This window comes from Drosophila albomicans, chromosome 3 (assembly GCF_009650485.2).
Source record: "Drosophila albomicans strain 15112-1751.03 chromosome 3, ASM965048v2, whole genome shotgun sequence".
NCBI classification, from domain to species: domain Eukaryota; kingdom Metazoa; phylum Arthropoda; class Insecta; order Diptera; family Drosophilidae; genus Drosophila; species Drosophila albomicans.
Window position 1 is genome coordinate 2982844 of NC_047629.2, and position 17145 is coordinate 2999988.

The following is a 17145-nucleotide window of genomic DNA, read 5'->3' on the forward strand; positions in this document are numbered from 1 at the left end:
AATTAATAGAAACATTTTTATTGCTGCCCTTTGACCTCTGCAAAATACATTTATGTGTGGATTACAGATCTGTCCACTTAATTTATATATAAGCTATGTACGTATGTATGTTAGTTGCTGAACAGGAAAGGAAGGGGCAAGGCACGTGTGCTTTTTTCAGCAGCAATTTTTTTTTACAGTTATCAAAAATTAATTTGTAAATACGGGTTGGAATTTATTTTATAGTCATACGGTCAATACATGTAAATAGCCCAACTGTTTTGCGCAATTATTGGAGCGTGAATGCTCACACACACATACACACACACACACACACATACACATGAGTATACTCACTCACACAAAGAAGGCCTCGCGCTTTTTTCATATTTCAAAAGCAGGCCACAAAAATTACAAAAAAAAACTCGCGCTGCACGAAATTTTACGGACTATTGTCTCCCTTGGAGGAGTCCGGAGTGCGAGTCGGTATGTGTTCGTAAATTTTCAGTTTACATGTAAACACTTTACAGTTTTTTACGGGTTTGCAGCACGTAACGCCAAAGTGGTGTTGAAAAAACGAATGCCAAGCCCACTTTGATCCCTTTGACCCCCGCCGAAAGCATCGTCGACTGCATTCCCACTCTGGCATAAGCATTTGTAAATGGCGCACGGTAAAAACAACAAAAAAGTGCCATTGAAATAATATTATACTTATGGGTAATTACAAAATCATTAAATGTGCAAAACGTACACAAGCCAACAAAAATTTCAAAGTACATTTGTACAGTTTAACGACGAAGGAAACATATTTACATTGAACATTATATTCCTCAAATTTAAGAGTCCTACTTTTGTTCCCCTGTGTTGTTTTGAATAGCCAGATTGTTCAAGTAATTTCGTTTCGCATTTAAGTTGACGTCAAATCAAACTTTGATTAGTGGCCTAAAAACTTTGGCTTTCTATTGATTTATTTAAATACCAAATTAAATAAATTCAAAATATAAGGTTGGTATTTGCAGTATATTTTAGATATTTACTACAAATTTACGTAAGTTTCAAATCCCATCCCCAATAAATTAGCCTCTTCAAGATTATTGTGCTGATAACACCAAATGTTCTATTAACTTATCAGTCCAAACCCAAAAAAAACAATTCCGATAAGCGTGCATCATTTGAAACAGCTCTTTCGAATACCCATAAATTTATTCACTTTGTTGATACAAATGAAATGCTCGACTGGGAACAAAATATATAACTCATCAAATTGCCCCAGGGGAGGTATAAACCAGCGGAAACAACTCAGCACCTCATTAAAGGTACGTGAGTCCAGTTAATTTCCATACCTTTACCATTTATAGAGGGGAGGTATATTGGGTTCCAATTATCCCTCAGCTCTAAATCAAGTACAACAATCTTAAGTCGCAATTATTAGATTGCATTTAATGTTGGTCGAAATCAAAAGCTCGTTATGATGTCATTATATTTGTAGGCCATGTGCGGGTATACTATAGTCGGAAACCTGGTCTTTGTCTGATTAACAAAGCTCAAATTAACATGCAATGATCAAAAGGAACGAATTTAAATCATAAAATGGTTAACACAAAGGAAATGTTTTTATTTCTTTTGGCATTTAAATAAATTAAAACACCTTTTGCCCTAAGGGAGTTAAAATGTTGTTGTGTGTTTTCGTTTATTTCAATTAGGATATGAAATAAATAATTTTTATTATTTCATTCTTTTGACAATTCCATTTTTAGAGGTTTATTTCGTAAAAAGTTAAATTGGCAAACTATAAATTGAAATTCAAATAAAATAATACATTGGGTTGTTAATATGAAAATTAAATATGGGAGAATTTTTCCTAGAACAAAAGCTTTAAATTGAGAAACAAAAATTGTCTCTAATCTACATAGATGATGCATAAAATATAAATACATACATAGATGTAACATAAATACATGCTAACCAACTATAATTTTAAACGAAATTCTGATTAAATTCAGTTGTTGTAATAATAATACATGTGAAAACATAATATTGAAAGTTTTAGTTGAATTTCAATTATTTGTTTTCACAGAAAACTCTCCTCTAGTACTTCAACTTTTATTATATGTTCTAAGAGTTCTACCAGTTCCACCCAACAGCTTTAAATTGAAACTGGAGTATTCAAACATCTGAATAAAGTCGTAAATTTATTCAAAATTGTATTTCATTTAATATATTATTTATATTCATATAACCCAGCAGGCAGCCCTCATTCCGTAGTCCAGTTCTATATCAGCTCCCCCTCAGTGTGGAGTTGCACAGAACCCAGCCACAAAATGCTGCTGATAGCAAAATGAATTGAAATGCCAAGTCAAGAACCATGCCCGCCCTTCCCCTCTCCATACACTCTTCTCCGACCATTTGCCCCCTGCAAGTGCTTGGCATTTAAATTCATTCATAAACCAAAATCTTGTTTATTGGTTGTCAGTCGGTCGGACTTTTGGACGCTGGTCGTTTGCTTGGGACTCTTGTCTTTTGCCTTCGTTTCTTTCAGTTGCCTTTCACCGCTGATTTTTATGTATTTGTTATTGTTGCTCTGCTGCTGCTATTACGAGTCTATCTTGATGTTATTGTTGCCGTTATGGGGCGTACTTGCTCCATAAACAAGTTGTTATAGAGCAAGCAATGCGCTTGCAGCAGTAACAACGCTCACTGAAGCGTTGATAACACAATTTGTATTCGCTATTTGGCTGCCACCTCTCAAGAGTCTTCAATAGCCGTGATCGTCTAGTGGTTAGGACCCCACGTTGTGGCCGTGGTAACCCAGGTTCGAATCCTGGTCACGGCAATGCTGCAATGCGCATTGTCACGGAGAAGATTCGCTTTTTTTAAATTTTTTACGCTATTATTAAAGAAATTCTACTTAAAAATCATTATAAAAAGCAGGAAAAATTAATTGTGTTTTACTGTCATAAGCAGAATAGTCGAAAGTACAACTTCAATTGGTTAACTCAACTTTACTTTGCGAAAATTAACATATTTTTTTGGGTTATTACAATATATTTAAATAAAAAATGATCAATAATTCAAATAATTAAAAAATATTATAAATGTAAAAATTCTGTATCAAGATAAACTACTAAACTATTGGGTTAACATTAGTTTCACAAAAATGTAAATACCAATTTATTTATTATTATTATTGTCATGGAGGCAACTTTCGTGTTTTTAAATTTACTTCCGTCAAATTTTAACTAATTCTCTTAAAACCTCACCATAAATAATTGTATAAAAACCTATTAAGAAATTGTACTGCCACAAAACTCGAATGTTATATACGTATGTATATAGTTTTTCAATTCTTTAAACTTTAATATTTTAACAAATTTATAAAACAAATAATTATTTTTGTGATGGAGCTTTTTCATTGTTTTAATTTATCTGCCTTAATGAATTCAATTTTACGTTAATTTTTTTATGATATATAAATTTATTAAGCTATTCAAATAGTCTTAAAACAAATACTGATTAATAAATTGATCCAATTTGATCAGCATAAACTTCTGTTTATGTTTAAACTCTTTTGTAGAGTTTCTGTAGTTTCTCTAATAAATTTATTAATATTTTATGTAGTTGACATTCTTTTTAAATGGTTTTTATATTTAATTATATTGAACAAAATAAAATAATAAAAACTTATAAATAAATAAATTTAATCTAATCAGGGTATATTTGATAGCTAAATGCAATTACTCTACTTTTATAGAGTATCGTTGAGTCGTACATTTTTATTACCTGGAACTAATTGTTACGATTGCCTTTCTCTTTGCTACATATAGTTCAACTTTATGATCTATAAGCAAGTTGACTAAGCAAGAAATGGAAACAATTAAATCAGAGCTTGCTCAAGCATTGCATTTTCGTTTATATTCGCTATTAAATCAAGTCATTTCAAGCGTCCTCAATAGCCGTGATCGTCTAGTGGTTAGGACCCCACGTTGTGGCCGTGGTAACCCAGGTTCGAATCCTGGTCACGGCAATGCTGCAATATGCATTGTCACGGAGAGGATATTTTTTTATTTAATAGCATTAGAATTTAAATATTTCCAAATGTTCCTCAAATTGAACAAATGTATAAAAGTTGTTTTTAAAACTTTTCAAAATTAAATCTATAAATAAATCTGCCGTTATTTAAAAATAACATAAAATTATTTTAGTGATGGCATTTGCCGATTTTACCTTTAAGCAAAGTATATGTATAAGTATATATATATATAAGTATATATACGCACAAATTATTAATATTAATTGTCGCTGTTCAACCAAAAGTTACTATAACAAAATTCGTTGAAGCACCACTTAAATAAAATGCACATAATTACGCCAATGCTGGCAGTAGTTACATGTGCCACAATTTGTGGCACGTTATTGTCCAGTATCCATTTGCTGGCAATTTGTTATCTGTGGCAGCGATAAGACCAATCAGCAGTCGATTAAATTGAATTAAATCCATTACGCAAGCTACGTATAAAGAGGACTCCAATGAGTGTTATGGACACAGTGAACCTTCGATCATGCCGCTTGCAACGCGGTTGCTGCTGCTGCTGCCTGTACTAGGCACATGTCAAACTAATCTCGAAGACCTGAGGTTTCTGCAGAATGTAGTCCAGCAAGTTTCCGATGAAGAGCGCTGGACAAATACGCCGTTGTTCATGAGTCATCCCCAACGATTGGAGGATTTGAATCCCTTCATCGAATGGCTGCATACCAACTTAAGTGTGACCAGCTACGTTTTCGATTCAAATGGTATGCCAAATACATACGATCCGCTAAGGAATCACATCAATAACGATGCCCTGAGCCTGCTCTTCTGCTACAGCAGCGATGAGATCATCTTCTGGCAGCTGGACCAACGCCTAAGGAAACTGCGAGCTAGTCGCCTCATTGTCTACCTGTCAAATCAGCGAGAGAAGTTAGCGCTGGGTAAACTGTTCGACAAACTATGGAGTCTGCAGTTCCTTCAGACGCTTGTGCTGCACAAGCAGCGAATCTACAGATACACACCGTACCCCAAAGTGCGCTACTTTGAGCTGAATCTAGCCGGGAAAGGACTGTTGTTTCCAGCACCGTCACGTAATCTAAATGGCTATGTGGTGTCCACTCCCGCTGAGAACGACTTACCGCGTGTGTTTCAGGTGCAAGATCAGCGAACTGGCAAACATCTCATACGTGGCTTTGGCTATCGCATCTTTGCCGAGTTTCTTCGTCGTCACAATGCCCAGCTGATCATCAGCAATGCTGGCCAGGATCTGGACGCTGGCAGCAGTGTGGACATGACACGCCTCCAGCAGCTGATTGGTGACAATCGCCTGGAGATCACAATGCATCCATATGTGGGCATCGATCGTGAACTCGGCATCCTCAGCTATCCCCTGACCATCGCTCAGAATTGCCTCATTATGCCAGTGCGCAACGAGATCCCTCGCTACATGTACCTGCTGCGTCCATTCCACTGGACCAGTTGGCTCCTGCTGCTAGCCGCCGTTGTCTACATCAGTGTGGCGCTGCACTGGCTCAGTCCCTCTCTGAGCGCCAGTCCAGGACGCTGTTTGCTCGAAGCTCTCAGCCAGCTGCTGTTCCTCAGTTCACCCAGCCGCATCTATGGACCTTCGGTGCGGTATTTTCTGGTCTCGCTGCAGCTAGTTGTGCTGGGATTCATAGTGACCAACTGGTATTCGAATCAGTTGAGCAGCTCGCTGACTGCCACCTTGGTGGGTGAGCAGGTGGACACCTTTGAGCAACTTATTGCACAGCAACAACGCATATTAGTCAAGCACCATGAGATACCCATGCTGCTGCAGCAGGTGCCACCGCATCTGGAGGAGCAGGTGTCCAATTTGGTAGTTGGCGCCGAGGCTGGGGAGCAGGTGAGAGCATTGCTCAGCTTTAACACTAGCTACTCGTATCCGTTCACTGTCGAACGCTGGGAGTTCTTTGCGCTGCAGCAGCAATACGCCCACAAACCCATCTATCGCTACTCGACGGTCTGCCTGGGCGCACCTGTCATCGGTTATCCCATGCGCAAGGATTCGCACCTAGAAAATCTGCTAAAGCACTTCATAATGTGGGTGCAGAGCACGGGGCTCTATCGGCACTGGACCGTCTCTGACTTCAATGATGCCCTCAGGGCAGGCTACATGCGTCTCATCGACAACTCGGACAACTTTAAGGCCCTGAATCTGGACACCTTCCGCCTTGCGTGGTACGTTCTACTTTGCGGTTGGCTGCTGGCCGCATTGGTTTTTGTTTGCGAGCACCGCAACGTCTTCAGCACCGTCTCAAGTCGCACCTGCCATTGACTTCAGGTTTAATTCAATTGTACGCAATTGACAGAAATACACTACAAGGCGACGACAGCTTTGCTCCCAAACCGAAGGATATTAAGATGCCGAAAGGAGGCTGCTGAATAGGTGGAAGGGGGAGGGGTGGATTGTGGGATGCGGGTGACGGGTGGCGGGTGGCGGTTGGCATCAGCTGCTGTTGACATAAAAATGCAATAAAAAATGTCAGCAAAGCTAAAGGAATCTTGAGTAATCACATTTAAAAAAACAGTCGAATTTCAAATGCACTGCAAATAACCAAATTACATTATTAACAATTTATAATTCGCAAAGAATACAAAATGTCATTAAATAAAGTTAATGTAAATTCATATAATCAGCAATTAAATTGTAGATATAGCAAAATATATCTATGTTGCATTAAGTATAACATTCATTTGGTTTTAAATTAAGAGTTTCGTATTTGAATTACTTTATTCTAAATTTAAAATAAAACGTAAAATCTTAATTATATTTAGAATAGCTATAATAATATATCATATATTGTGGGATCTTAAGACGGTGTTAATGACTTTCAGAATATACTACACATCATCATTACTTATATGTAGTTTAAATATAATAAAAAAAATATTTCAGTTTATATTCCTTAGGCTCTAATTTAAATAATAATAAAATATGTACTCAAACTCAAACTTAAAACTATTTAAAAATATCTTCAAGCAAACTTAACTATTTAATTTTGAAAAAAATAGCTCATACATAACAATTAAAAAGTAAATAAAAACAATTTCAAACTGCACGCTCCTTTTAAACAAAAAAAACTTTTATCAAAATGCGGACTCCAGTTCAGAGAGCAACGAAACGGAAACTAGCGAAACGACACATTAAGTGCAAAAGTGCTGATGTTTATGTGAAAGAGAATAATAAAATTTAGTCATAAATGTTTTTGGGCAAGATGTTGCCATAAAGCAAATATGCTCGTAGTTCTCTAAAAGTATAGTAGAGCAAAATCGCTCAAAATCAATCCAATGTGACCAACGAACGCACTGAAAACGAAGGTAGAAATGTCGTCAACAATACGTTCTGCAGTTATGTATGTATGTATGTTACTTGCTGCGTTGTTTGTTGTTTTTGCTGTTGTCAAGGAGCTGCTTATTGGATTTTCGATGTGAGAAGCTGTTGACAATATCGCGTGTGACGTCCAGTGGGAGGAGGTGCGGATGGGGAAAGAGGTGGCTGTCAGCCAAGATGAATTCCAGCTTCTATCAAGCGAACACTCGTCAAGGATTTTAATTGCATGTACGCAGACGACCGCAGTGCAGAGCGGCCTAATTTGAAATCTTACACGATTTCTTTGTCCACTTACATTGTACATACATACAAGAGCATTGCTATACATATTTTCAGCAAATAAAAAGCCACGCCACATGTGAGACAATCATATTATGCAATACAATACAATATAATGGCCATTTCCATGCCGTTTCATTGAATATAAAATAAGAATACAAATAATAACCACAAAAGCGATGCTCTGTCTGTTTGCCTTTGTCTCTTACTCCCCCTCGAGCCACCCCCTGCACCTGTATGTGTGTACACATGTATGTGCGTTTGTTTGTAAATATGCATATTGAATGGATGAAAAGGATTTGCGTTTATTTCGTATTTCGTCTGGCCGTTTGGGCCTCATATACAACCATCATGCCAAACCTTGCCTTCACTCGGCTGGTTAAGCCATCGCTCCGGAAACATTGTTGTACGGTTGTTCGATTTTCTTCCTTTTTTTTGCACAATTCTCATTGTTCGAGACAATGTTTGTTTAACGCATTCAGAGCAGCAGCGCGTCAATGCATGTTTTATAAGCACATTCCCCGACAGTCGCCTTTAGATGCGCTCTTGGCACAAAATATTACGCGTGTATTGTGATTTAAAAAAATCGTCTCGACTTGAAAATGCGGAAAACATTAAAATAAAATTCCATGCATTCAAAACGTTAGCGAGGACAACAACCAGCGCCAACTAAACAATGTTGCCTAACGTTCACTTAGTTGCATTAGGCAACACTACAAAGCGAAAACATATTTTTCAACAATAATAGTACAGTGAGTGCTCGTTTTTCGATTTCCTTTTGTTTTTTTTCCTATTCTTTTGATGAAAATATGATCTGTGGGAGGAGAATATTCGCATGATAGGTTTAAAATATGATCTTTGGTGTCTGTATTTGTTGAAAACCTTGAAAATAGCCAGCTTTTTGAAACGCCGCGCCTTATTATTCGCGTATAAAAAAAGTGTAACCAGCTGCTCTCAGAACCAACACGAGTAAAGTGACAGTTTTCTTGTAGTTCAAAGTCACATTTGCTTAATTTATTCAATAATAAATAATTCATAATTATTATCAATATTAAAGGACTGGAACATCATAAATTTCTGTTTGACCTACCATTTATTTCAACATTATTATACTTTGTTTATCTTCCCCATAGTCTGGAATTCTCGACTATATCTTTCTTACTTGTGCTCCATTAAATTTGGACGGAAATCGTTAGTTTTAATTCATTAAACACTAACGTAAAAGACGCAGACAACATTCACGATGACTTTTACAATTTTTATTAATTTATGATGTTATGGCTTGAAATTTAGCTAGCAATGAACAAACAATAAATTAGGTTAATGGCAACGCGTTACAATTTATATTTAGTTACATAGTTGCATGTAGAACGTGTCTTTAGTGCATTTGCTTTGTGCACTCTCACAAAATAAATAATAACAACTAAAAACTTAACAATTACGAATTGTTAAAATGAGATGTCGTTTGGTTAGAACATAGAGTAACTACTTTGACTTCTTCGATTCCACCGTCGTCGTCGCAGTGGCCGGCAAACGTTCCACAGCCTGCTTATAGAGTTGATTCAGTCCGAAGGTTGCACGCACATTGTCGCTGGAGAAGAAGAACTTCTGCAGCTTCCCCTTATTGTCGACACATGGACGTCGGTCCACCTCCTTGCCCTGCTGGAACAGTATAACCGTAGGCAGCTGGCGTGAGAAACTGCTGTCCGAAATGCGATACTTTTGTGCGACATCTGGGAAACGTCCGATATCGATTTTGCCAAACTTCAGTAGTTCCGTATTGTATTCCGCCGACAGCTCAGCGAAGATGGGTGCAAAGTTCACACAGCTGGGATTCCAAACAGTGTAAAAACAAATCAACCAACTGGTGCGCTTCTCTCTAGCCAGCTCCTCCTCAAAGACCTGAGCGTTGCGGAAGTAGGTGATGTGCTCAGGACCACGATACGATGGCTCCGGTAGCAGCATGCCCACGAGTACACAGATGAGTAGGAAACCTAGGCCATAACGAAAATCGGCATATGACCAGAGTATCATGTTGGCCACTTTTGTGTAGAGGAAGGACGAAGTCAAGTAGTTGATCATGGTTACGCTGCCCGACTTGCGGGAACGTATCATGACCACAATCAGCAGAAAGAACAGTATCTCTACCTCACGACTGTCCATATCACAGACGTCATCTTGATCCGTTTGCTGGAAAATGCGCGTGCAAATCACTCTGGTCTTCTTGGCGAGCAGATACGAGACGGCCAGCAGTATGTTCACCCAATAGTAGGGCTTTGCCAGTGTACGTAGTTCCTTTTGCAACGACATGACGTTGTGTTCTCGCAACTAGGTCACCTTTTTAATTAACAACTTCCCGTGTTTTTCTTTTATTGTTAGCTAATTTTGGCGACGCCTGCTGATTGCTGACTGCTCGATAAACACTGAGCACTGAAGAGAAATATCGACTACAATACAATATTTTTGTGAATGTCAAAAACATCGATTGTTTGTGACAAATATCGATGCTTTCTGTAGTCAAGTAATAATAATGCAAATTAATTTATTATTGAATCATTTAATCAGTCAGATAAATAATAATTTTATATCTTTCCACGTTAAAATTTGCTTTCTTAAACAGCTTTATTTGTCGAGATATACCAAAGTACCAAAACTCCGAGACATGGTAAGATTTTTAAAAATATTACACAAGATTTCCAAAACACGTATTCAAAGGCGCGACAATTTTAATAGCTTTAAAAAGGTTGATGTTCTAAAAAATAGATTGATATTAACAGCCAAAAGATATATATCGATAACAGACTGTACAGTTTGATGACTACTCAAGTTCACAGGGTGGTTATCTCAACAGTTGTAGATAGTGCTGCCAACTTAACTTATCATAACACGTTATTAATTCAAATTCAAATTTGAATTTTTGACACAATTTGAAATGTATTCTATAAACTTTTGCTTGGGGCGTATCAGGAGTGTTTTGCGTCAATTGCTAATTGCTGGGCGTGCCGTCAACAAAATAGAAATGTATGCTGCGAACCTTGCACAATTTTAAAGACCACACACGCAATCAGTTCTTGTATGTTTGTACTAAAGAAATTTAAAGTACAATGAATAATGAATGCTAGAAAAGAGCAAGCACACGCTGGCTCTAATCAGTGAATTAAATCGCGCTCTATGTGACTTCAGGCGCTCGTGGCAGACATTTCAGCCAGTATCTGTATTTTTTTGGACACCTCTTTTGGACTTTTTATTTTTTGTTTAATCATTAAAATAAATGCAAACATATATGTTTATACATTAAACAAAACAAGAGGAAAATGAGCAAAATGTGATGTCACAGTTTGACGACCATGTGCCTTTCAGAGACAATTATCATTGAAATTTACGTATATTGTAATCGGCATAATGCAATTGCAGCAAATATTTACAACATGCTCCGCTGCCTGGCAACAGGCAATCGAAGAATGCTGAACAATGAGAGTACTAGAATATGCGAATTATGGTGATACGTCTATAAATAATGTGTGCTTAAACGAGGTTGTATTCGCCGGTTACATGCTCTAAATAAAATCGTCCAGCAAAACATCGATAAGGTGCTCGTTATATATGGCTGAAATGTGTCACAGACATTTGTATAGTAAGTGTTTAATAGTAACTAATATTAATTATCAATTAAGACGATTAACACAACCAGCGTCATAAGTCTTTTTATATTAAATAGTTTAACCTATGGGTCACTCCAGGTATCAGGCATAATAAGATCAATGTGTTAACATAGAATGATTGTTTACTATGTTGTGTATATTATTGCACTTGATGCAGCTGTTGTTGGTAAACAACAAGCAACAGCAACAGCCTACAGCCTACAGTAAGGTCAGTAATTGCATCAGCAGGTACTTGAGTACTCACACTATGAGTATAAAAAGAACAATAGTACAATCCACTTTAAACCAGTTGATGGAGTGGTTTGACTTCACATGAACCTATGAGCAAGATAGAGCGCTCTGAAGAAAGTACTTGGCACATGGCCCACTAAAGATTGTTTGGGTAATTGACCAGCAAGAGCAAGGCTTGCCTCCTGCACTTCACTTTCTGATAATTGTTTGTTGAGCCAACACTTTTCAAAGGTCTTCCCACAAAAATTGAAACTGCGCAGTTTTCGAAACAAATTTAATCGATCTCCTTATCAGACGCTCTCGAACAATGTCGAACTTTATCAGTTAGCGGAGCGGATCGGAGCTCAGTTGGCGGATTTCAGAACGGATCGAGGTCGGTTTGACAAGTCACATGGGTTCAATTGCATTTTAAAAAACTACTGAACAACAAAAAAATGGAAAAAGACATATCAATCAAACATCTATACAAATCCGTATATATAGCATTCTATATATACGTAGGCTTACGTGCTAGTCGAAATAAAATGGCGGCTAGCTGATCTCTGTCTCTCGCTTATCAAGTTCGCCAGTTTCGTTGTGTTGAGCCTCTATAAATCTGACTCGCCGACGCGCCAGAGAGTCAGTTCAGCTTAGAACCTCTTCTATACTCTTTCGTGTGTTGTGAGTGTGCTTAACAATCGGTGTCGATCACGTTTGAAATTCATCTTCATATATAAGCCGGGCATTGCCAAATGCCATCAACGAGAACGCTTTTCTAGTGCAAAACAAAATAATAGACTGCAATAGTGAATAATACTATACAGTGTTGCGAATCTCAGAGACTCTCGAGATTTTTGCCAGACTTGAACCTTGTGCTTTGAATGCTGCTGCTGCAAGTGCGCGAGAAACCCCTAAAAATTAGTCAACACGTGACTAAGCTCTGGTATCAATTGTGTGATCTAAGCAACCTGTTTGCTCCTGAATTTTCCCTTCTCAATAACCTCAGACTGAACAGTAAGTGAACACGACTCGACTTTTCGTGTTATCAAATTGTATTTAATGTGAGTTTTCACTTTTGCTTTGTCAGTTGTCGACATGGCTTTGCCACAAGGTGCCTTCGCAGCCTGCAAACTACGTGAGCAGTTCCAGGAACGTGACATGATCTTGTCCCGTCTACGGGCTGCCAACAATGCTGATAAGGCCGACAATAATACTCGTAAGTTCTCTCAACTCTCAACTCAGAATCGTTTAACTGACTCATCATTGTCATCGCACCTGCAGAACGCGAGTATTTGCCGGTCAAATACAACGATAAGCTGATGAATTCCATTTGGGGTCTCTACAATCGCTACTCTCCCCACAATGTGAAGAAGAATGAGTTTGCCCCACCCAAATACTGAACAAAAAACAGGCGCAACAGCTGTAAGTATTTCTGAAACATCTTCCGATTTCTCTGGCTATATTTCTTATTGTCTTTACAGCTGTTGCGCCGTCCTCGCCTTGCCACAAGGATCCTGTGGCATTGGCTGCTGCAACAAATGGTTGACAGCACACCTGCATATATAATCTCAATATATACTCACCTATATATACACACACATATATTCAATTATTAAATTCCAAAACAAGGCAAATTTGCATCATTCGCATCTATGTAAAATTCAATAAATACTCTTGATATGATAAATAAATTAAGTATACGAAGCGTAAAACACGTGTAAGAAAAAGCCAATTCGCCAAAATTGATATCGCTTAGTTCAAGTAGCATGACTCGTAAGTGGGCACCATATACTTGATGTTGATGAAGGCATCCTCGCCGCCATGCAGCTCCAGCACTTGAAGAGTCTCGTCAATCAGATCGCCCAGGTTGAGATTGTTCTTCTGTGCATAGTCAATCTCATCGCCGCAGTTCACTGCAAGAAATGAAAGCGTTATTTCTAAGTGACGACTGCTCAACTATCGTTCGCATCAATTAGGAATAAACCTCTCACATCTGCGATAGTAACGACAGCAACTTACAGTTCTTCACCTTGAACGCATTGAACATGGGCAACAGTTGTCGGTAGAAGGGCACCAGGGCAGGTCCAACCATATCCGAGGCCATGACCAGCTGTTGTATGATTTTCAAGGTCGTGCACATTACCTCCAAATTTCTAGTGCTCAATGCGTCTGAAAAAGGAAAAAAGACACACAGCCATTAGACAGCGAAAGTCAAGTGACAAAAATTAAAGTCGAATGCTTGCGTGCTAAGACGACTTTTGGCTTTGGCTTTGGCTTTAGCTTTAGCCCCGTCGCAAGCAGGTACTCACTCTTTAATGGCAGAATTAATTGCGGGACTACGGGATGGATTTTCTCTCCGCCGGCGAGCAGCAAGTCGCTGACACCCTGGCGTGCATAGGTCTTGTAGGGATGTTTGGGTTCGGCCAATCCATCAAAGAACAGTGGCAAGTAGAGGCTGTAGTCCAGCTTGTCAATGTCCACCTGCGTCACGTAATGAAACGTAGTTTACATTGACAGCCATACGAATTGGAAATTGCAAATGCAATACTACGTAATACGTAATAGCGGGAAAATAGTTTGCCAAGTTTTTCTCTACTTTCTTTATTTCTGTATGGGGGTGTCGATTCTTTCGCTTCGTTGTTCAGGTGTAAATTTGCACGCGATGCTAGTTAAGTTTTTCTGATTTCTATTAAGATGCAGTTTATTTGTTTTCCTTGTCAATGGAAAGTTACAGAAAGCCTTTGGAGATAGTCTTATACAATGAAATCTACTGCCTTAATTGGGAAATTCCCAATTCTATTAACATAATGAGCCCTTTTTCATCAAATTAATTAGACGTTGACAGGAAAGAAAGTTCAGCTGAGTAAATTGGTTAACTAAAAAAACAACCATCATACTACATAATGCTAGTGTAGTTTTAGTCTTAGTTAAATGGAAATTTCAACATAAGAAATTTGAAAAAGAAATTTTTGAACAATACACTTAAATTTCTTGTTTCACATAGAAATTACAGACATATTTCAAATGCATTTCTCCGAATTCAAAAGTTTTAAACTTAAAATAACAAGACATAGAAATTTGACCGTAGACTGAACAGATAAAAGATCATTCTATTCAATATATAGATATTTATTAAAATCTCTTAATCGGTTCCTAATGTAATAGTGAATCTTACTTGCAAATATCATTTCATAGGGAACATAAGTATAAAATTAAAGATATTAGCTATGCAAAATACAAAAACTAAAATTAATTGTATAATACATGGCTTCACTCTTCAACTTAATTGGATGCCAATTGCATAATATTATTTTACTGATGCCGCTTTCCATTTCTTTCAGGAGTATTCCCCCATTTAACCTCTTTCAGCCTGACCTTCGACTGAATTTCGCACATGACGCAAATGATATGGTGTCACTCACATTTCGCTCATATGTAAATGAGCTGTCATAAATGCCTCAAGGCTTAAATAAACAAACGCACCCACTCACTCGAGCAATTATTCCATATTTATATATAAGCTCTAGACATCAACTCACTTCCAAGGCTTATGACATTGAAAGGGTGCACACACATGAATCCATGTTCCCAATATTTTATTTGCTCGCCTTCTTGACAGACTAGCTGACACCTGGACGTCAAGGCGCTGCGATCGAAATCGGTATGTCCGGAAATAGACAATGCCATATTATGTATACTATACTATTTCATGTAGTGTATTATACAGAGTTTAACTTTTATTTTTGTCGGTACCATCATAGCAAACACTTCAAATAATTGGACACGCAGGTCTGCAGATGGAGAAACCTATATAGGCCTAACACCTATATGCAATTAGTTTGCTTTGATTGTTGTCAAGTAATTTTCAGGTCAAAGTTCAGCTAATCACGACACGTATTCCCAGTTGCTCTAGGGTAATTACACTTTCTCGTTACAGCTATAATTATTCTAGATTCATTAAAATCTAGAGCCTACATCGACTCCATTTTTTGCGACTACCGAAGCATTGTACTATGTTGATACCTAAACTCCAAAGTCTCCTGCCTGTGGCCAACATTGAAATATAGTACCACGCGTTATGTTTTAGGGAATACGAAATACCATTCAAGGATTATAAAATAACAAAATGTGAGCAATCAACTTAGCTTCTATAGCTGTTACATCTCATTTTGATTAAGATCTTTTAGCAGTATTTTTCCACGGAGTATTCTTCAAACTATATTTTTATAATATTCTGCACAGAAATTACAAAAAATATAAATTCACAAATAACTTTCGCAAAAAATGTCGCATACGAAATATCCAGAGAGATATTGAATAAATAAAATATTAAATATAATATATTAAATGATTGTACAAAAAAATAAATTACTTAAATCTTTCGAATCAAAAAAAAAATACACAAAACACAACCTTAGCTCCAAATATAGTGCTAATCAAGAGCAATTAGTTCCTCACTTCGTCCGAATAAAATAATGTTTTGACTGTACATACCTATGTAAATACCTAAAGATCCTCGCTTTTCTGGCTATACTTTTGTGTAAGGTTAACTAACTTTTGTCGGTAATACTCACCGTCCAGCCAATTTTATCGCCTCCACACAGGTATTCCATTTTGATGGGTAAATCGCCGCGATCGAAATACATGCGAAACAATGTGCCACGCCCAGCAGTTTTGGGGGGCGTGCAGGCGTTGAAAGTGGCACCCAAATTGCATGTCGAAATGGATTTGTGTTGTTTCTTTAAGCCTACAAAAATCAACAGAAACAACAAAAAGTCACAAAAAGTTGCTATCAGATACAAGATACAATACACGGTATGAGAGGGGGGCAGGGAGGTTACGCACTCTTCGGATTCGGCGCTCTGCCCCGTGCGCTTGCCGTAACGGGCGCCTCGTGAATGGGACCATTAATGACAACCGTGTTTTTTTGCTGCGATTGTATCGAAAATGGTGGCACATAACGGGGTCGCGAACCCTGTATGCCACTGAACGGTCTTAATTGCGGTGGATTTGCGGATTTGGAACGTTGCTTCAGCGCTATGGAGTTTGTATGATAATCGTGTGACGGTCGGGCTCCATAGGCGGTGGTAATGCGTGTATGCGACATTTGTGTTGACGTTGACTGCAATTAAGCGCTGAACCGAAGTCACGTAGCGTAAACAACTAACTAACTGCTGATGTCCAGGTGCAGGAATTTTCTAGCGCTCCAATCAGTGTAGGTGGGCTCCACTTCGTGTGCGGCGGTTACTATGGCGCTCGTTGCCAGGACAGCAAAAGGCGCAGTGACTGATAAGACCCATTGTTTACGAATTTACTTAAGCCTTCAACTGAAACCGACAAATAACATTACACTTTGTTTACATTCCTTTGTTGTTCAGTCTGGCAACACTATCGCTATAAACTCAATGCCCGCCAAAGTGTGGTTTGTTGATTATGGTAAGCAATGGCAATATCGATATCGACAAAACCTAATAGTTTTGAAAATAAACAGACATATTAGAAATCTAATTAAAACTTAAATAAGAAAACAAGTTAATTTAAGTATTTATGTTTATTGTGTAATCAAATTTGCATATTTTGGAAATATAACTGTTTTTCTTTGTTCTCTGACTAAA

The 17145-nt window shown here is 37.9% G+C and overlaps 4 protein-coding genes and 2 non-coding genes across 6 annotated transcripts; 4 read left to right on the top strand and 2 right to left on the bottom strand.

Annotated features, from left to right (window-relative positions):
- The first annotated feature begins 2740 nt into the window (after positions 1-2740).
- Trnah-gug (transfer RNA histidin (anticodon GUG)) lies at positions 2741-2812 on the top strand. The gene has a single exon. It is a non-coding gene; the product is annotated as a tRNA-His (tRNA).
- A 1119-nt stretch (positions 2813-3931) lies between these two features.
- On the top strand, positions 3932-4003 carry Trnah-gug (transfer RNA histidin (anticodon GUG)). Its single transcript has one exon. It is a non-coding gene; the product is annotated as a tRNA-His (tRNA).
- Positions 4004-4538: 535 nt separating this feature from the next.
- On the top strand, positions 4539-6323 carry LOC117566782 (uncharacterized). The gene has a single exon (XM_034246325.1). It carries the CDS (start codon positions 4539-4541, stop codon positions 6321-6323), a length of 1785 nt encoding a protein of 594 aa, XP_034102216.1.
- Positions 6324-8895: 2572 nt separating this feature from the next.
- Positions 8896-10093, bottom strand: LOC117569669 (thioredoxin-related transmembrane protein 2 homolog). The gene has a single exon (XM_034250916.2). It carries the CDS (start codon positions 9966-9968, stop codon positions 9144-9146), a length of 825 nt encoding a protein of 274 aa, XP_034106807.1. The 5' UTR covers positions 9969-10093; the 3' UTR covers positions 8896-9143.
- A 2075-nt stretch (positions 10094-12168) lies between these two features.
- On the top strand, positions 12169-13242 carry LOC117569670 (uncharacterized). Its single transcript, XM_034250917.2, has 4 exons — positions 12169-12544; positions 12618-12746; positions 12812-12952; positions 13012-13242. The coding sequence occupies exons 1-3, from the start codon at positions 12412-12414 to the stop codon at positions 12928-12930; spliced, it is 381 nt and encodes a 126-aa protein (XP_034106808.1). The 5' UTR covers positions 12169-12411; the 3' UTR covers positions 12931-12952; positions 13012-13242.
- Positions 13221-16886, bottom strand: LOC117569668 (parkin coregulated gene protein homolog). The gene is made up of 5 exons (XM_034250914.2): positions 16376-16886; positions 16105-16277; positions 13840-14011; positions 13550-13699; positions 13221-13443 (listed from the first exon to the last, which is right to left on the bottom strand). The coding sequence occupies exons 1-5, from the start codon at positions 16635-16637 to the stop codon at positions 13283-13285; spliced, it is 918 nt and encodes a 305-aa protein (XP_034106805.1). The 5' UTR covers positions 16638-16886; the 3' UTR covers positions 13221-13282.
- Between the last annotated feature and the right edge of the window lie 259 nt (positions 16887-17145).

Excerpts from the sequence above, each read along its gene's own strand:
- LOC117566782 (XM_034246325.1), top strand. The coding sequence starts at position 4,539 with ATGCCGCTTGCAACGCGGTTGCTGCTGCTGCTGCCTGTACTAGGCACA.
- LOC117569669 (XM_034250916.2), bottom strand. The coding sequence starts at position 9,968 with ATGTCGTTGCAAAAGGAACTACGTACACTGGCAAAGCCCTACTATTGG.
- LOC117569670 (XM_034250917.2), top strand. The coding sequence starts at position 12,412 with ATGCTGCTGCTGCAAGTGCGCGAGAAACCCCTAAAAATTAGTCAACAC. Across the intron at positions 12,545-12,617 it reads CAATAACCTCAGACTGAACA|TTGTCGACATGGCTTTGCCA; the intron begins GTAAGTGAACAC and ends TTGCTTTGTCAG. Across the intron at positions 12,747-12,811 it reads TAAGGCCGACAATAATACTC|AACGCGAGTATTTGCCGGTC; the intron begins GTAAGTTCTCTC and ends TCGCACCTGCAG.
- LOC117569668 (XM_034250914.2), bottom strand. The coding sequence starts at position 16,637 with ATGTCGCATACACGCATTACCACCGCCTATGGAGCCCGACCGTCACAC. Across the intron at positions 16,278-16,375 it reads CAGAGCGCCGAATCCGAAGA|GCTTAAAGAAACAACACAAA; the intron begins GTGCGTAACCTC and ends TGATTTTTGTAG. Across the intron at positions 13,700-13,839 it reads ATTAATTCTGCCATTAAAGA|ACGCATTGAGCACTAGAAAT; the intron begins GTGAGTACCTGC and ends TTCCTTTTTCAG.